The sequence below is a fragment of the Pleuronectes platessa genome, chromosome 18, assembly GCF_947347685.1.
Source record: "Pleuronectes platessa chromosome 18, fPlePla1.1, whole genome shotgun sequence".
Lineage (NCBI taxonomy): Eukaryota > Metazoa > Chordata > Actinopteri > Pleuronectiformes > Pleuronectidae > Pleuronectes > Pleuronectes platessa.
The window spans coordinates 1,930,953-1,947,512 of record NC_070643.1 but is presented as its reverse complement, the minus strand read 5'-3'; the positions used below and the strand labels follow the sequence as shown (position 1 = coordinate 1,947,512).

Sequence of the window (16,560 nt, the reverse complement as noted above, 5' to 3'; positions counted from 1 at the left end):
TACTTGGCAATAAATACATTCTGATTCTGATTCTGATACTGACAAAGTCGCTAAGTTGGCAACACTGAAACCGGTTGTCATTTTTATGTTGAGGCGGCGTGGGTGTTGTCGGCAGCTGCTGAATGTAACTAATAAAGTAACTTGTAATCTAACTTAGTTACTTTTCAAATCAAGTAACTTGTAAAGTAACTAAGTTACTTTTAAAATTAAGTAATCTGTAAAGTAACTAAGTTACTTTTTCAAAGTAACTGTGGCAACACTGATCATGATCTTGCTGGTTGCTGACCATAGACTTTGATTGCAGCAGGACTGCTTGACATATAGTATTGAAGTTATCCTTCAAAATGTTTACACTCATCATTGCTGCTAAAACCTTAATCTTGATGATGTTTTCCTACACTTGACATCTATTGCACTTCTGTCCGTACTGGGAGAGGGATCCCTCACATGTGGCTCTCGCTGAGGTTTCTACGTATTTTTACCGTTAAAAGTGTTTTTAGTAGTTTTTCTTTACTCTTGTTGAGGATTAAGGACAGATGATGTCTCACCATGTTAAAGCCCTATGAGACGAATTGTGATTTGTGAATATGGGCTATACAAATAAAATTTAATTGATTGATTGACTTGGCTGTTGTTAAGTGGCGCCACGCTCCCTTTTGGACATTTGTTACAATAATAATGTTGTAATAATGTTATTGATGATGATGATGATGATGATGATGATGAGGAGGATGATGAGGATTATGATGATGATGTAATGATGATGATAATGATGATGATGATGATGATAAATAATAATAACATTGATATTAAATATTATTATTGAAGCAGTCCCGACCTATAGCAGAATAACTAGGGGATGGTTCAGGACTCAACTGATCCAGCCTTAACTAAAGGTTATATCAAAAATGAACGTTTTAAGTTTAACCCTAAATGTTGAGATTGTGTCTTCCTCCCGAACCCAGAGTGAGAGCTGGTTCGACATGAGAAGAGCCTGGTAGCTGAAGGTTCTACCTCCTGTTATGGAAGTATTCTGGAAGCTGGTGAAAGGAGAACTCAGCAACTGATGTCTTGTGCAAATACGCGATAGAGTTGAAGTCGGTGCCTCTCTGTCTGGCCCATCTATGTTAGATATGAAAGTCCCTCAACGTAGACACTACAATGTACTGTTGGTTGGCCCTTTATCTATAACCTGACCTTGGGTACTGCTAAGAGAGAGAAGGGAGTGTGTGTGTGGAATTAGACTGGCACTAATATCCTTTACAGATATAATGTAATGTACACTATATACATAATAAATAGTGGCATATAAATATATGTGTGAGAATGGTCAAAAATTCCTCAACACCTCCCATTCTACTCTTACAGACTCTAGGAACCACAAGTAAGCCTGCATGGAGGAAAGTGAACTATTGGGACAATGCAGTGTCGTGAGCTCTTTGATATATGAAAGGACATGAGGGGATATCTGACTATTGTCAAATGTGAAGTTACAGGCGTATTTTCTGCACTTATTTTCATGTGATAATCACACGCCTAGTTTTTTTCATGCCATATTCACACTGCAACACATGGCTGAAATATATTCAATAAGTTATGTCAGTTAAGTTATTGTATTAGGAGGATATTCCAACTGCAGGGAGGAGATAACAAAGCAAGTTTTCATTCCACGTTATTTGTAGAGGATTAAGTGAAACAGGTCAAAGGAGTATAACTGGTAGATGTACACCCACCAGCATGCGCTGCAATCAATGTAATGAGGAGAGAGAGACTTGAAGAAACACGGGGAATGACACTGATGGAGCACAGTACATGGCTTTAGGGAGAACAGAGGGTTGGCAGGCTGATAGTCACAGGATCCGAAAAGGGGGTGACCCACATGTATTTATCAGTGTTCTGATTGCGCGCCATGACTCTACAGGCTCCCACACAGAAGGTGGAGCTATAAGCCTCTGAAGTTTTTGCGAGATTTGCCATCAATGTCATAGAAGAAGAATGTGACGTCACAGACCAGGAACAGAACTATATCAGCGGCGGAAAGGAAAACAGTTTGACTCTGTGTTCATCAGAAACAGACAATTCAGCAAGTATACATTATTTTTTAATCAAGACATTCTGTCCATTGATTGTGTATCTTAATAGATGGGAATCACGCGTGGCTGTTTCAGGAAAATCTGTCCTTCACAAGCAACTGAAACAGAACAAGCTAACGTAAATTAGCTACAAGGCTAACAGCTGTGCAGATCACGTCTGCACTCCCTCCCATAACTTTCTGTAGCTGAACCCAGTGGGATCACGGAATGTAATTCATGCGTGGACCAGACTTGTGTATACAAACCGTGTGAACAACACGTTCTCACGGGGTTTCAACAGATATCACTTGTCTGATGCGATCCTTGAGCTGAAATGATCCAACTTCAGTAAGCTAGCTAGCTAGCAATTGTTACTCAGACTGAGTCACGGAAATGCATGTAGGTCGATCTATACGGCCAATAAAACAATGAATTCATAATTATTCTGTTACCGTAAACAGACTCTGTGTTCCATAACTAGATTGACGAAGCTAATCTGCGCATATGTGAACAGTTTAGTATGTTAACCCAATGTTAACTGAACCCCTATGTCAGGATGTGAGTTTACACCAGCTGTTCTGATGCTCTTTGGGCATTTCGGGCCCCACACTGTTACTGCCATTGCTTTACATTATAAAGTCCTCCAGCAGAGATGACCATTGTAAAGTAACACATGTGAATGGTTTCTAATAAAAATGTGTTTGTCTGTTTGCAGATAAAATTCAACTCCAAAGGCAAAGCTCATTTTAGCAGACATGTCGTACGGCAAAGCAGAGAGCTACCGCTCTGTCCCTCAGGACTTCAACACCATCATACAGACGTGCAGTTCCAACATCCAGAAGATCACACAGAATAGTAAGTGTCCCTCTGCTGAAGCACTCACTCACATACCAGCTCTGGTGATGTATGAGAAATATGTGTCAGCCTGCTGTGCTGAACTTGTTAGTTTTTTTCAACAATCATATTGGTTGATTGTGGTCAACTGTGTCTTATCTTCACACAAATGTTTAAAATAGGTGTTCATGAAGGTCAGATTTGTTGATCATCAGTATAAATTTGATAGCAGATAAGTCTGGGCAATAGAGGAAGTGTTCATCATACCTTTTAAAAATGTTGTAAGATATCAGATTCCAGACAGATGTTTTGTCAACACTTCGGTGATTAAAATGCTTCCAAAGCTAATTTCTCGACTTGCAAATCTTTAAGAAGCCTCAAGTGCACCTTCTATAAGTATGGTGCAGACCTTGTGTGGAGGGTTACTCATTATTCATAAGAATATGGATGTGAATAAGACTGTATCTCAACCAGGTCACAAAGATGCCCATCACATTCATTTAAACAAAAGCCTCTTTGGTTTTAGAGTGGCACAGGAGTGCAGTATTTAGCACTTTGGCCTCACAGTGGTGGATCAAGAACCTTCCTGCTTAGTGGTCTTTGCATGCTCTGCCTTTGCCTGAGTGGGATTCCCCTGGGTGTTTCAGCTTCTTCCTACAGTTGAAGACATTGGGTTAATTGGTGACTCTAAATTGACTGTAAATGTGAGCAGATGTTAGTCTCTGTATGTCAGCTCTGTGATAGACTGGTGACCTGTCCAGGATATACAGGTCCCAGTCCTCCCCATTTCGCATGCCGAAGTGTCCTTGAGCAAGATACTGAACCCCAAATGGCCCTTTCAAATATATACAAGTGCTACTCATAGATGCACTGTATGAATGGATTTGTGTGAGTGGGTACTGTAAAGCACTTTGAGGGGTCATCAAGACTAGAAAAGCGCTATATAAATACAGACCTCAGATCTTGATTGAGGTCTGTAGATTGCCCAATACCAGCTGTGATTGGCTCCAGCTCCCGACGACCCTCTAAAGGATAAGCAGCTTTTCTGATGAATGATTTATGTATTCAATATATAAAGAATACGTCTGGACATTGAGTTGTCTGTTTCTACTGTAGGGTGTTCATTCTCAATCTACAAGTCTGGGGATGGATATGTGACACTGGAATAATGAACTGAAGACTTTTTGGTTAAACATCATAAGAAGAACATGAGACAAGAGTTACCGCTTTAAGTTCCTTTTGTTTTCATCCAAAAGTGTTCAACAGGTCCTGATCTGTAGAACACATTTAACCAGACATTTTTAACCAGACCACTCATTATTTAGATGTGAATAAAAAGGAACAGATCATCTTAATGAAAATACAAATGTATATTTGGTTGAATAGCCATTATTTGCAATTGGTGCATCAAAACTATCACTTATTATAATTATCATTTATGTAGTTTCTCTTTTACTGCTGCCTCGTTTACTTCATGTTTGTAACAGGCAAAATGTTGGCCTCTGGGGAACAGGACCTGGTCATTGACTACAGGGTCTCACAATGTCTCTGCTCTTCTCCCAGACATCTCTCTGTAAACTAAAACCAAGAGCACACACTCTGAGCTATTAAATGTTTGAACAAGGAATGTACAGGGCTCAGTCAGTCACATGTTCCAATAGTTTTGGGCTCAAACAAAAGGTGCTTTATCCCAAGTTGTTGACTAGCAGACATTCTAAACTATTTTGTTTTCATATTCATCTATTGATCTTACATCCAAAAGATCTACATACAGTCCATGAAATAAATATTGGAGCAGTCTGCTCTGTATTGACAAAGGCCATAGGCCTCAAGGATTAATGGATTCAATTCTTGTGGTCAGAGGTTAAATTGTAAGGCACTAATTCTTCAGTCTGACTATGTAGTTCACTATTACTGTCCCCTACGAATACGCATGACCTGCATGTGGCTCAGGACATAGTGCGTTGTCTTTTAATCGGAAGGTCGTGGTTCTCGAGGAGTTGTACGTGTATACATAATGTTCTTGAAGATGTGTCAAGAGGCTTCTTCAGGTTTTTTAATCAGATGCCTTCATACAATTCCTGGAAAACCACTATGACTGGGATTACTGAACATCTTCATAGGAAAACCACTATGACGTGGATTACTGAACATGTTCATAGACAGAGTCAGTGGTTCAATCCCTGACCTCCAGTCCATATGTCAACAGAGGTGCCAAGACACTGGACCCCAAATTGCCGCTGATGCTGTCAGTGTGTGACTTTTACTTATAAGGCAGCACTGTATGAAGAAGGAATGTGACATATTTTGTTAATACTAGAAAAGTGCTTTATATATGAAGTCCATTTACTTGCAATCTAAGGACAGCGTGTACATTTGTGTTTTCATCAAAACAGTGAGTTTTATCACAGAGTTTTTTCCCTTGACAGCTGCTCAGATCAAAACCATCGTGAACCAGGTGGGGACCAGACAGGACACCAGTGAACTCCAGGATCGTCTGTATGTATCAAATCATTGACTCCCTCTCTCTTTTTGCCACACACACATACACACATAGGGTCGCACACAGACATACTGTCCCCTTTGGATAGTCACTTTGTCCCAGTGGCCTATGCTGTCCAACATTAAATGCGCCTGTTAGATTACTGCGTCTCTGAGCGCACACGTTATTGACATCACTACATAGTAAGCCCGTCAAAATGGTCACAACGCCATTGTGACATGTACTATGAATATGTACTTCATTGTTGAAGGTTGATGCATAGTCTGGAGAAACTCATCAGATTGACTAGTAGAGCTAGTCAATTTCTTGATTCTAAAATGCATCACGATGCCGAGTTGTAGATACAGTCAGGACATCAGGGTTAAAGTTACCGAACAAACCGGAGTCATGATCCGACATCGATTAATAACTAAATACATGTTTTTTTCAGTTCATGTTTGAGGAGGGACGGAGTAGAGCACACACACACACACACACACACTCCTACCGACAGAAGTTTGACGACTGTCATAGACTTGTTGTTGTTGAGGAATTTTGTACCATCCTCACACATTACTGTGTATGGCACTATATATTATGCATATTGTATATTACACATTATATCTACAAGAGAATATTGCCTGTCTAATTCCACAGATACTCCCTTTGCTCTCTAAGCAGTACCCAAGGTCAGGTTATAGATAAAGGGCCAACCAACAGTACATTGTAGTGTCTATGTTGAGGGACTTTCATATCACTCAGATGGGCCAGACTGAGAGGCAGCAACTTCAACTCTTGTGCGTATTTTTATCAGTAGCAAGTCTAAGGACACGACTTGATTTAGGAATGCATACTTTAGGCTTAACTATCCAATAGGATGCAAACACCTTCATGTTACATAGAGAGTGACAGCAATTCTAGCCATTCATGGATGTGCTGTTAAAATGGGTGATGCAAGTAGAGGAAGATATATGCAGATGCTGTATGAGACATCTTCAGACTTGGGGGTCACAATTGCTCATGTTACTCTGTTAGCGTTTGTATATTGTTTCACCTTCTGGTCTCCTTTTAAAGCACTTTCTAAATAAAATCGGAGTTCATTTTTGTCAGGCATGTGCAGTAACATAGAAAATTGTGGATTTGATACATTGAAATGCATCGAGATGCATCGTTGTGAATTGAATAGTTGACTGCTGAATCGTTATCGAATCGTGAGGCTGGTGAAGATGCACACCTCTATTGACTATTAGGGTTTAACTCTAAAATGCTTGTATCTCCACAGGCAGCAGATACAACACAATACTAATCAATTGGCTAAAGAAACCAACAAGCACCTGAAAGACTTGGGATCAATCCCTTTGCCCTTGTCACCCTCAGAGCAGGTAAGTGTCACTCTTCATTTGTCACCAGCATAAGGAGCTAAAAATATATAGTGTGCAACTCAAGTTCAACATTTTACTGTGCATCAGGCTTGTATTATAAATAGATGGAAATCTTAACAAAACTGCAAATTCATATTTAAAATACAACCACACCAACCTCCACAACTCGGCCTTTGTAATGTAACAGCAGAGTTGCAAGTAGATGCAACTTAATGTGCTAAGAGCTAAGTCCCTGTGTGGTTCTGACTAACATTCTGTAAACTGCAATCAGCAGCCGCACTTAATTAAATTAATATCTCAGCAATGTGGCTCTGGTTATGTTTTTTTTCTAATACAGCGGCTTGCATTTGTTTCTTAAACAACTTTCAAAAAGAAAGTTTGTTTCATAGTTATATTTTTGTGAATCATGTACAAGTATTATTCCTGGTTTTACCTCTGGTGATTGTGTATCTAAAAAGTATCTGTAAAATTAAGGTTTGGTATCATTTTTGTCTTTTCTGATAGTGGTACTAAATTGCTACTTTCAAAATGGTTCCGATACTGAATCGGTACAGGAACTTATTTATCATGGCACCCCGTCGGCAACAGTCACTGGCCGAAGGCTTTATGTTTTGGGGTTGTCCAGTCAATTGTACATTTTTGGTTTCAACTGCTTGATGAATTCATACTCAAGAATATCTAATAAACATGATGTTTTTAATCACTGGAAAAAACACAAATAGTTCAGCATTTTTTATTATTTCAGCTTCTCAAAACATCTTTCAGATCTTCCTTGTCTTTCCAAATGGTCTCATGCTGTATGTGTCCCTCTACTCTGTGATGTCCAGAGGCAGCAAAAGATCCAGAGGGACCGGCTGATGAATGATTTCTCAGCTGCTCTCAACAACTTCCAAGCAATCCAGCGGCGTGCAGCAGAGAGAGAAAAGGAGTCGGTAGCCAGGGCGAGGGCTGGATCCCGTCTGTCAGTAAGTAGGAGTCAGTGGTGGTTTCATACCACAGGAGGGGCAGATGAAGAATTCCCCTAGCATTCATGACAGAAGTGAAGAAACAACTGATTCTAGTGAGCCATGTCTTGATCTGTGTTTTACTTTATGGACTTTGACCTTAATGGCTTTTCTTTTTTCTCTCAGGCTGAGGACAGTTCTCGAGATGAAAAACTGGTATCTTTCGATAAGTAAGTACCTTGACATTCAGTCAGAGTTTCATTGTCAGGCAGTTTAGTTGTTTAGATGAACTAGAATAGCACCTAGAAGAGTCCTTACCTCAACCGATTCATGGTAATCTTTCCAGTGGTTTACTGCTGACTAACAGAAAAACAAACAAATGCTGATGAAAACAACCTCTTGAGTGGAGATATTATATTAAGAAGTCCATCTCCAAAAAGAGAAACCTAGCATCTCTCAGTGTATCCCATCAAGTATGTAGACTGTGGTGACTGCCATTTTCTTATTTGTTCTGCCACAATTTCATATGGAGAAAAAAAAATCCACACTTCTCACAACAACAATGATGTATGGCGCGTACCATCTCGCGCTACAGTCCATAATGTTTTCATCTTCCATGCATACTAGTTTCAACTGCAGTTGTGGCAGGCATTGCAGTTCTGTCTCTCATGTGAGAACATGTCCATCACTCTTTATTCTGTGTTTCTGTCTGAATCTGTTGTGTGTGACAGACCTTTGACCTTAGAAAACCGCCATAGATTAAATTAATTCTGTTGTGAATGCTGATCTCTTCAAAAAATGTATGATAATACTTTGCAGTTAGTATTGTCTGGTGTCTGCCCCCTCCTGCTGGTCTAAACTGAAATACAGTACAATTCTTGACTTAGTTTCTGTGCTCTGGTTTAATGTAAATGTGGCATGGAAAATTCATGTCCATTAATAAATGATTCAATTAATCCACTTGGTTATTAAAGACAAGAAATTAAATCATTGTGCTTAAAACAAATGTATTTCACTGCAAACATGATCTATACTTGCACAGAAGAAAATAAGACTGAAAACAATATATACAACTGTAAGAACGATCAGCTTTAGTTTTTGGACAAAATGTTTGTGTCTTTCCTGTTTGTAATAAGCCAAGAGGACTGGGGTCAGATGTCTGCCCAGGAAGAGGAGGTGGCGGCGATCACAGAGGAGGATCTGGAGCTCATCAAGGACAGAGAAACCAACATCAGACAGCTAGAGGTCTGTTTGCATAGTAATTCTAATATTGATCAGGACACAGTTGAACACAATCATGGCTACAGACTTATTTTAAAATCCACTGTTATGCCGTTGGACCTCATACAACTGCCTCAACTGATTTTTTTCTGTTTCAGTCGGACATCATGGATGTAAACCAGATCTTCAAAGACTTGGCAGTGATGATCCATGATCAGGGAGAAATGATAGGTGAGTAGCGCTATTCTAACCCTTGGTTATGACAATCGTAGTGGTGCTCTGATGCATTCTACAAATTTCAATCGTTTTTTAGATGATTCTAGTACTCAACTGGAGTTTATCTGTTCTTCACTGAATTTCTTTCAGTTGATTGTGTATGTCTGAGTAAATACCAAACCAGAACTTTCCATAGACCTCTGACACAAGATTTGTCAGGACAGAGGCCACCATACAATAACATCTGTAACAATGAAATCTGTAACAGTGCCCAGGAGCAGGGCAGGGCTCCATTAGTTCTCTTCCTTCATCTTGTCATAATAACGTGTTATTGGGAACTAGATGCCCTGTTCAGACTAATAACCAAGAACCCAGTTGCGCTGAATGAGACCCCATGGTCAGATGCCTGTTAGAAAAATATGAAATAATACTGAGTAGAAACATTCTCCTGAGGGCTCAGAATCCTGGACTGAGGGAGTTAATTTCAGACACTGACGTGAAGCATCCTGCCAAGAAGACACAGGAGTGGTTCCAGAAAAAGTCTATAAAGTCCAGTGGTTCAGCCAGACTATGGACCTGAACCCAGTAGAGCATCTCTAAAAATGCCTGTGCACATCCAACCTGAGCTTGAATTATTCTGCCAAGAGGAATGGGAGGAACTTAACCAAGAAAACTTTATGCTCTCATTGCTGCTATAGGTGAATGGTCTCAGTACTTGGCATATTTAAATTATTACGATGTAAACCACTAAGGAGTATTGAATATAGATGAGAAAAATATACTGGTTCAATTTTGTATCAGAGTCAGAAAGGTTTCTGTATTAATTGTATACAACTATATGACCATATAAAGAGAGTATAGTACAGTTAGGTCCATAAATATTTGGACATTGACACAATTGTCATCATTTTGGCTCTGTACACCACCACATTGGATTTGAAATGAAACAATCAAGATACGCGTTAAGTGCATACTTTCAGCTTTAATTTGAGGATATTTACATCCGAATCAGGTGAACGGTGTAGGAATTACAACACATTTTATATGTGGCCCTCCCTTTTTAAGGGACCAAAAGTAATTGGACAAACTAACATAATCATAAATGTAATTGTCACTTTTAATATTTGGTTGCAAATCCTTTGCAGTCAATGACAGCCTGAAGTCTGGAACCCATAGACATCACCAGACAATGGGTTTCGTCCCTGGTGATGCTCTGCCAGGCCTCTAATGCAACTTTCTTCAGTTCCTGCTTGTTCTTGGGGCATTTTCCCTTCAGTTTTGTCTTCAGCAAGTGAAATGCATGCTCAATTGGATTCAGGTCAGGAGATTGACTTGGGCATGGCAGAACATTCCACTTCTTTGCCTTAAAAACTCTTTGGTTGCTTTCGCAGTATGCTTCGGGTCATTGTCCATCTGCACTGTGAAGCGCAGTCCAATGAGTTCTGAAGCATTTGGCTGAATATGAGCAGATAATATTTACCGAAACACTTCAGAGTTCATCCTACTGCTTTTGTTGGCAGTCACATCATCAATAAATACAAGGGAACCAGTTCCATTGGCAGCCATACATGCCCACGCCATAACACTACCTCTACCATGCTTCATTGATGAGATGGTATGCTTTGGATCATGAGCAGCTACTTCCCTTCTCCATACTCTTCTCTTCCCATCATTCTGGTACAAGTTGATTTTTGTCTCATCTGTCCATAGGATGTTGTTCCAGAACTGTACAGGCTCTTTTAAATGTCGTTTGGCAAACTCTAATCTGGTCTTCCTGTTTTTGAGGCTCACCAATGGTTTACATCTTGTGGTGAACCCTCTGTATATGCTCTTGTGAAGTCTTCTCTTGATTGTTGACTTTGACACAGAAACGCATACCTCCTGGAGAGTGTTCTTGATCTGGCCAACTGTTGTGAAGGGGTTTTTCTTCACCAGGGAAATAATTATTCTGTCATCCACCAAAGATGTTTTCCGTGGTCTTCCGGGTCTTTTGGTGTTGCTGAGCTCACCAGTGCGTTCTTTCTTTTTAAGAATGTACCAAACAGTTGCTTTTGGCCACACCTAAAGTTTTTGCTATCTCTCTGATAGGTTTGTTTTTATTTTTCAGCCTAATGATGGCTTGCTTCATTGATAGTGACAGCTCTTTGGACTTCATAATTAGAGTTGACAGCAACAGATTCCAAACACAAATACTTCACTTGAAATGAACTCTAGACCTTTTATCTGGTCCTTGTCAATGAAATAACTAGGGAATAACACACACCTGGCCATGGAACAGCTGAGCAGCCAATTGTCCAATTACTTTTGGTACCTTAAAAAGGGGGGTGCCACATATGAAATGTGTTGTAATTCCTGCACCGTTCACCTGATTTGGATGTAAATACCCTCAAATTAAAGCTGAAAGTCTGCACTTAAAGCACATCTTGAGTGTTTCATTTAAAATCCATTATGGTGGTGTACAGAGCCAAAAGGATGAAAATGTTGTCAATGTCCAAATATTTATGGACCTAACTGTATTTGTGTAGTTAATTATACAGAACTTTCATAGTTCTGAGCATGCTCCGACCTCAGAGTTCAACTTGAATGTAGTTTCTCCTCTAGTCTAAGCAGTTTGCCGTACACACATGCACGATGCAACACGAGACTCTCCACTCACAACAGCAACACATTTTCTGCAGTATTCAGATGAGGTTGGTGCAGCAGGCAGAATGTGTTGTATTAATTCTGCTGTAGAGATCACTTATTTTATTTCACACCACTTTGACTATTATAGGGCTCTTACCACCACAAATTCCCTTTACTTCTTTGTCTTCAGTGTGTATGCCACCATTGCCTTGTTTTTTTCCCCTGTTGGAAACGTCATAAAAAAAAAAACCATTTATGCTTGGTGAATGCTAAGTAGGATTTCCTGCTATGTTCTCACATCTGCTCCGGCTGACTTTATACCAGTGGGCCAGGCAGAGAAAGTCTGCAGAAACTCCGGAGGCTCTCATTCAGACATTTGCATTCCCGCACACCACCTCAGGAGTTCAGTGCATGTCTGAAAGCAGCTTTATTTAGTTTCAGCTCTCCTTTCTCTATGTCCTGCCCTGCAGATAGCATTGAGGCAAACGTGGAAAATGCTGAAGTTCACGTAGAACGAGGAACAGAGCAGCTCCAGAGAGCCAGTTACTATCAGGTGAGTGTGCAGCAGCTGTCAGTTCTGAGTGCTGTCAGTCAGTGAGGTCCCTGCCACTAACCCTCCAGTCTTTGCTTCTTTATCACAGCAAAAGTCCCGGAAGAAGATGTGCATCCTTGCAATGGTTGGTTCCATCGTACTTGTCATACTTGGCATTATCATCTGGCAAGCTGCGAAGTGAGTCGACCGCACAACTTGTGTGACACTTCTATATTTAACTGTGCCCCCTCTCACCTGCAAATACCTGCTTGGAATGATGAAAAGAGGCTGATCAGTATGTTTAGCTCAGTCGAATAAATTTCTGCAGTGGGCTGGTCATTGAAGAAAAACATATTGTCGTCACCCAATCAAGCCATTTTCTGTCACATAGCTGAACAAAATTGAAACTGAGAAGATGAGGTGGTGTAGGGGAGCGATTTAAGACCTGAGATTCCCTCGTATGCGTCATTCATTTCTTATTTACTGCACTAACACTAGCTGTCACTGTATGGCTGTATGTCACTGTACATAAAAATGTTATTTGGAATTTCAGACATCGGCATAATAACAATAAAAAATACAGCTTGTCAAAGTAAAACTCATGGATTTAAGGGTTGTAAATGATTATTTGTCACCTGTTGTTGTGCTACCTGCCGATGTAGAGTATATGCAGGGTCACAGGCTCTGCTATGGTTTTGGCCTTCACACTACATTACATGGGACTATTATGACACTGGTGGTGAAGAGATATGTGATTGTACTATACATGTTGTAAAATGAAAACTTAAACTGATAACCAATATAAATTAACCCCTGGTCTGTAAATATCCCAGAGTGCTGCATTATATTCTGCTAAAACCTTCTGGATGATAATGACAGTGTTTAAAAAATGAAAGTCTTCAAACAAAGCATATTTAAATGAATTTGTATGACTCCTGGTATTATGCATAATAAATGTTTTAAACTCTTTTAAAACTTCTTTGGACCGCGTCATCAGTTTTTCCCCTCCAAGTGTTAAAATGTTGGTTCAGTGCTTTGCCTCAGGGAAGTCAAGGCCTTTGTTTGGCCTGAAATTTTTAAATGGTGTGGTTTAGCAAATCTTGGATTTAACAGAAAGTTATTTTTAAACGCACTTTAGTCATAAAAATGACACAGGTGAGGTGATGTTTACTTCTTGCGAATATATCAAAGATCTGGTGCGACCAATTGCCTTCACAAGTCACAGTTGCAAGTCACATAATTAGTAAATAGTTGCATGTCTGCAATTTAATCTCAGTTTAAATACATCTGTTCTGTGAAGGACTCAGAGTTTGTAAGAGATCTTTACTGAACAAACAGCGTCATGAAGACCAAGGAGCTCAGCAAACAAGTCAGGGATAAAGTTGTGAAGTATGAAGCAGGGTTAGGTTATAAATAAATATCCAAAGCTTTGAACATTTCACGGAGCACCATAAAATCCATCATCAGAAAATGGAAAGAATATGGCACAACCGCAAACCTACCAAGACAAGGTCGTCCACCCAAAGTGACAAGCCAGACAAGGAGAAAATTAATCAGAGGAGCAAGAAAGAAGCCCATGGTAACTCTGGAGGAGCTGCAAAGATCCACAGCTGAGGTGGGAGAATCTGTCCACAGGACAACTATTAGTCGTCTACTCCACAAATCTGGCTACTATGCAAGAGTGGCAAGGAGAAAGCCGTTGTTGAAAGTGAACCATAAGAAATCCCATTTGGAGTTTGGCACAAGCCATGTGGGAGACACAGCAAACATGTGGAAGAAGGTGCTCTGGTCAGATGAGGCCAAAATTTAACATGTGGCTCTCTGAGGTTTCTACGTTCTTTTTACCCAGTTAATATAGTTTTTTACTAGTTTTTCCTTACTCTTGTTGAGGATTAAGTGCAGAGGATGTCACACCTTGTTAAAGCCCTATGAGACAAATTATGATTTGTGAATATGGGCTATTCAAATAAAACTTGATTGATTGATTCCCCCTTCCCCAGAATCCCTTTGCTTTATCACCTGCAGATCCAGGGCCTCTGTGGCCGCACCATGGATTGCGGTTTGTGGATCGTGCACAGGGGGTCGCGGTGTTGGATCCAGTGTGGCGGATTCTGAGTCATGTGGGCTGATCGTGGTGCTGGTGGCGGACCCTGTGTCGCGTTGGCATTGGGCACGGGCGGTGGACCAGGACCGCGGTGGTGGCTTGTGATGGGTCCTGGTGGTCGGCGGTGGACGGTGACTGAGGATTGGAGTGGCGTCTGGTCTGGATGGTGGATCGTGGTCTAGATGGTTGCTGAGCATGGACTGTGCTAGCAGCGGGACTGCTTGGCATGTCATGTTGGGGTTGTCCTTCGGGATGTCTACCCTCATCACATGCTGCTAGAGACTTTGATTATTGATGATGTTCTCCTGCACGTGGCATCTATTGCACTTCTGTCCGTCCTGGGAGAGGGATCCCTCACATGTGGCTCTCTCTGAGGTTTCTACATTTTTTACCCTGTTAAAAGGGTTTTTAGTAGTTTTTCCTTACTCTTGCTGAGGGTTAAGGACAGAGGACGCCACACCCTGTTAAAGCCCTATGAGATGAATTGTAATTTGTGAATATGGGCTATACAAATAAAATTTGATTGATTGATTGATTAAATCCTACTTGATTGCTTTTTCATTACTTAATACTTATCTGGTCAACGCAACATGTTATATGTATTAGTCATTACTTTAAGCTTGTTAGAAACCAGTAGTTCTCATATTAATCTTTGGTATGTTCTGTAACTCTGCTTGCTTAGGTATAAAAGTCATGGCATGGCACTGCCGGTAACATACAGATATAAGAATAGGACTTGAGAAGACCAAGCAGGCTTCCTGGTATGACATACTGAATTCCATCTGCACCAGACTGGAGACTCAAAATAGTACCTTCCAGTCTTATCGACCAATCAAGTCATATTCACCCATTCACACAGTTTTTCTATACACAATCCTTTTGAATACACATCAATCATACAGTCATACACTGTGAGCACATCCATTTGGGGCAATTTAGGATTCAGCATGACTGGAGGTGCCAGGGATTGAACCACCAATCTTCGAATTAGTGGCTGACCCTATCTACCTCCTGAGCCAAAGCCACCTGCTAACCTGCTGACCCATGTTTCCCATCTCCTCACTCACTGCATGTTGCTTTAGATTGTTAGTCTTGACCAATCCCCTTCTCCTAAAGCCTGAACAGGAAACTTCAGCGACATAAAGATGATGAATGTAGATATCTGATTTATCAAGGACAAATACGGCACTGACAAAATACATGTGAGTTTTTTTTATTTTTGTCAAGCACAAAAACTGTAGTTATGTAAGATGAAGAGTTAAAATGGGCTCTTGGACTGGTTTTCAAATGTTATCACATTAGTCTGACTTTAATATTTTTGGCCTCCATGCAGAGCAGGTAATTGGCACCACTCCCTGCTGCCAGATAAAATCTTCCATCTGTCTTTAAGTAGCACAGAGGTGCGTGAGAAGAAAGAACACTGGTTTAGAAGGACTTTGACAACTTGGGGGAGCTCACATTTCTCGACTGTAACTGGCACAAGGTTTCTGGTGTCCTGTGTTTTTTCCTTGTTGTCTGTCTGGTTGAGTTACTGATATGGATATTTGACTCATAGCAGAGGGGTATCAGGACTCCCTCCAACCGACTCGACTAATGTCCAGTCTTTTATTTAATCCAGCTGTTTCAGCAGCTCAACAACAAAGTACTGTAACTAAATGATACCTTGCAGCCAAAAAAGCATCAAATATAACACCGACCATCATTTTTAACTTTTAGCTCGAGTCTAGTGCTAGGATCTGACTGCATTATAATACAGTGATTTGAAACAATATTTTTGCCAGCAATTTTTGTCCAGCATATGGAACTTGTATTTCAGTTTTGGAGCATTTGCCATTAAGTGAAGCAGGTTCAGCTCCGTAGTTGCACAACAGCCCAGTGAGACTAATAGCATTATAAGCTATTTCAGGCTATGCTTGCTGGCACTGCACCAGAGCTCCATCTGCTCTTTTGTCATATTAAGAAATACAGTATGGAGCTGTGTGAGCATGTGAAGCAGTAATCCGGAATATGAACATAATTAAATGCCGAGATATTGAGTTATTTTGGAATAAAATGTGTCAGTCACATTCCTTTAGTGAAAGCTTGGTTTTAGATGATTGGGAAATTCATATATCAATGGAAAAACCAGGAACATTATCACAAAAAGCA

General features: G+C 40.4%; 1 protein-coding gene across 2 annotated transcripts; it reads left to right on the top strand.

The window, feature by feature from the left end:
* The first annotated feature begins 1,960 nt into the window (after positions 1-1,960).
* Positions 1,961-13,287, top strand: stx12 (syntaxin 12). 2 transcript variants are annotated; one of them, XM_053447051.1, is made up of 10 exons: positions 1,961-2,087; positions 2,788-2,927; positions 5,336-5,405; positions 6,671-6,770; positions 7,598-7,735; positions 7,901-7,944; positions 8,851-8,959; positions 9,094-9,166; positions 12,247-12,329; positions 12,418-13,287. In XM_053447051.1, the coding sequence occupies exons 2-10, from the start codon at positions 2,828-2,830 to the stop codon at positions 12,508-12,510; spliced, it is 810 nt and encodes a 269-aa protein (XP_053303026.1). In that variant the 5' UTR covers positions 1,961-2,087; positions 2,788-2,827; the 3' UTR covers positions 12,511-13,287. The 2 variants fall into 2 exon arrangements, with proteins under 2 accessions (XP_053303026.1, XP_053303027.1); XM_053447052.1 differs by having other exon boundaries at positions 1,963-2,083.
* The last annotated feature ends 3,273 nt before the right edge of the window (positions 13,288-16,560 follow it).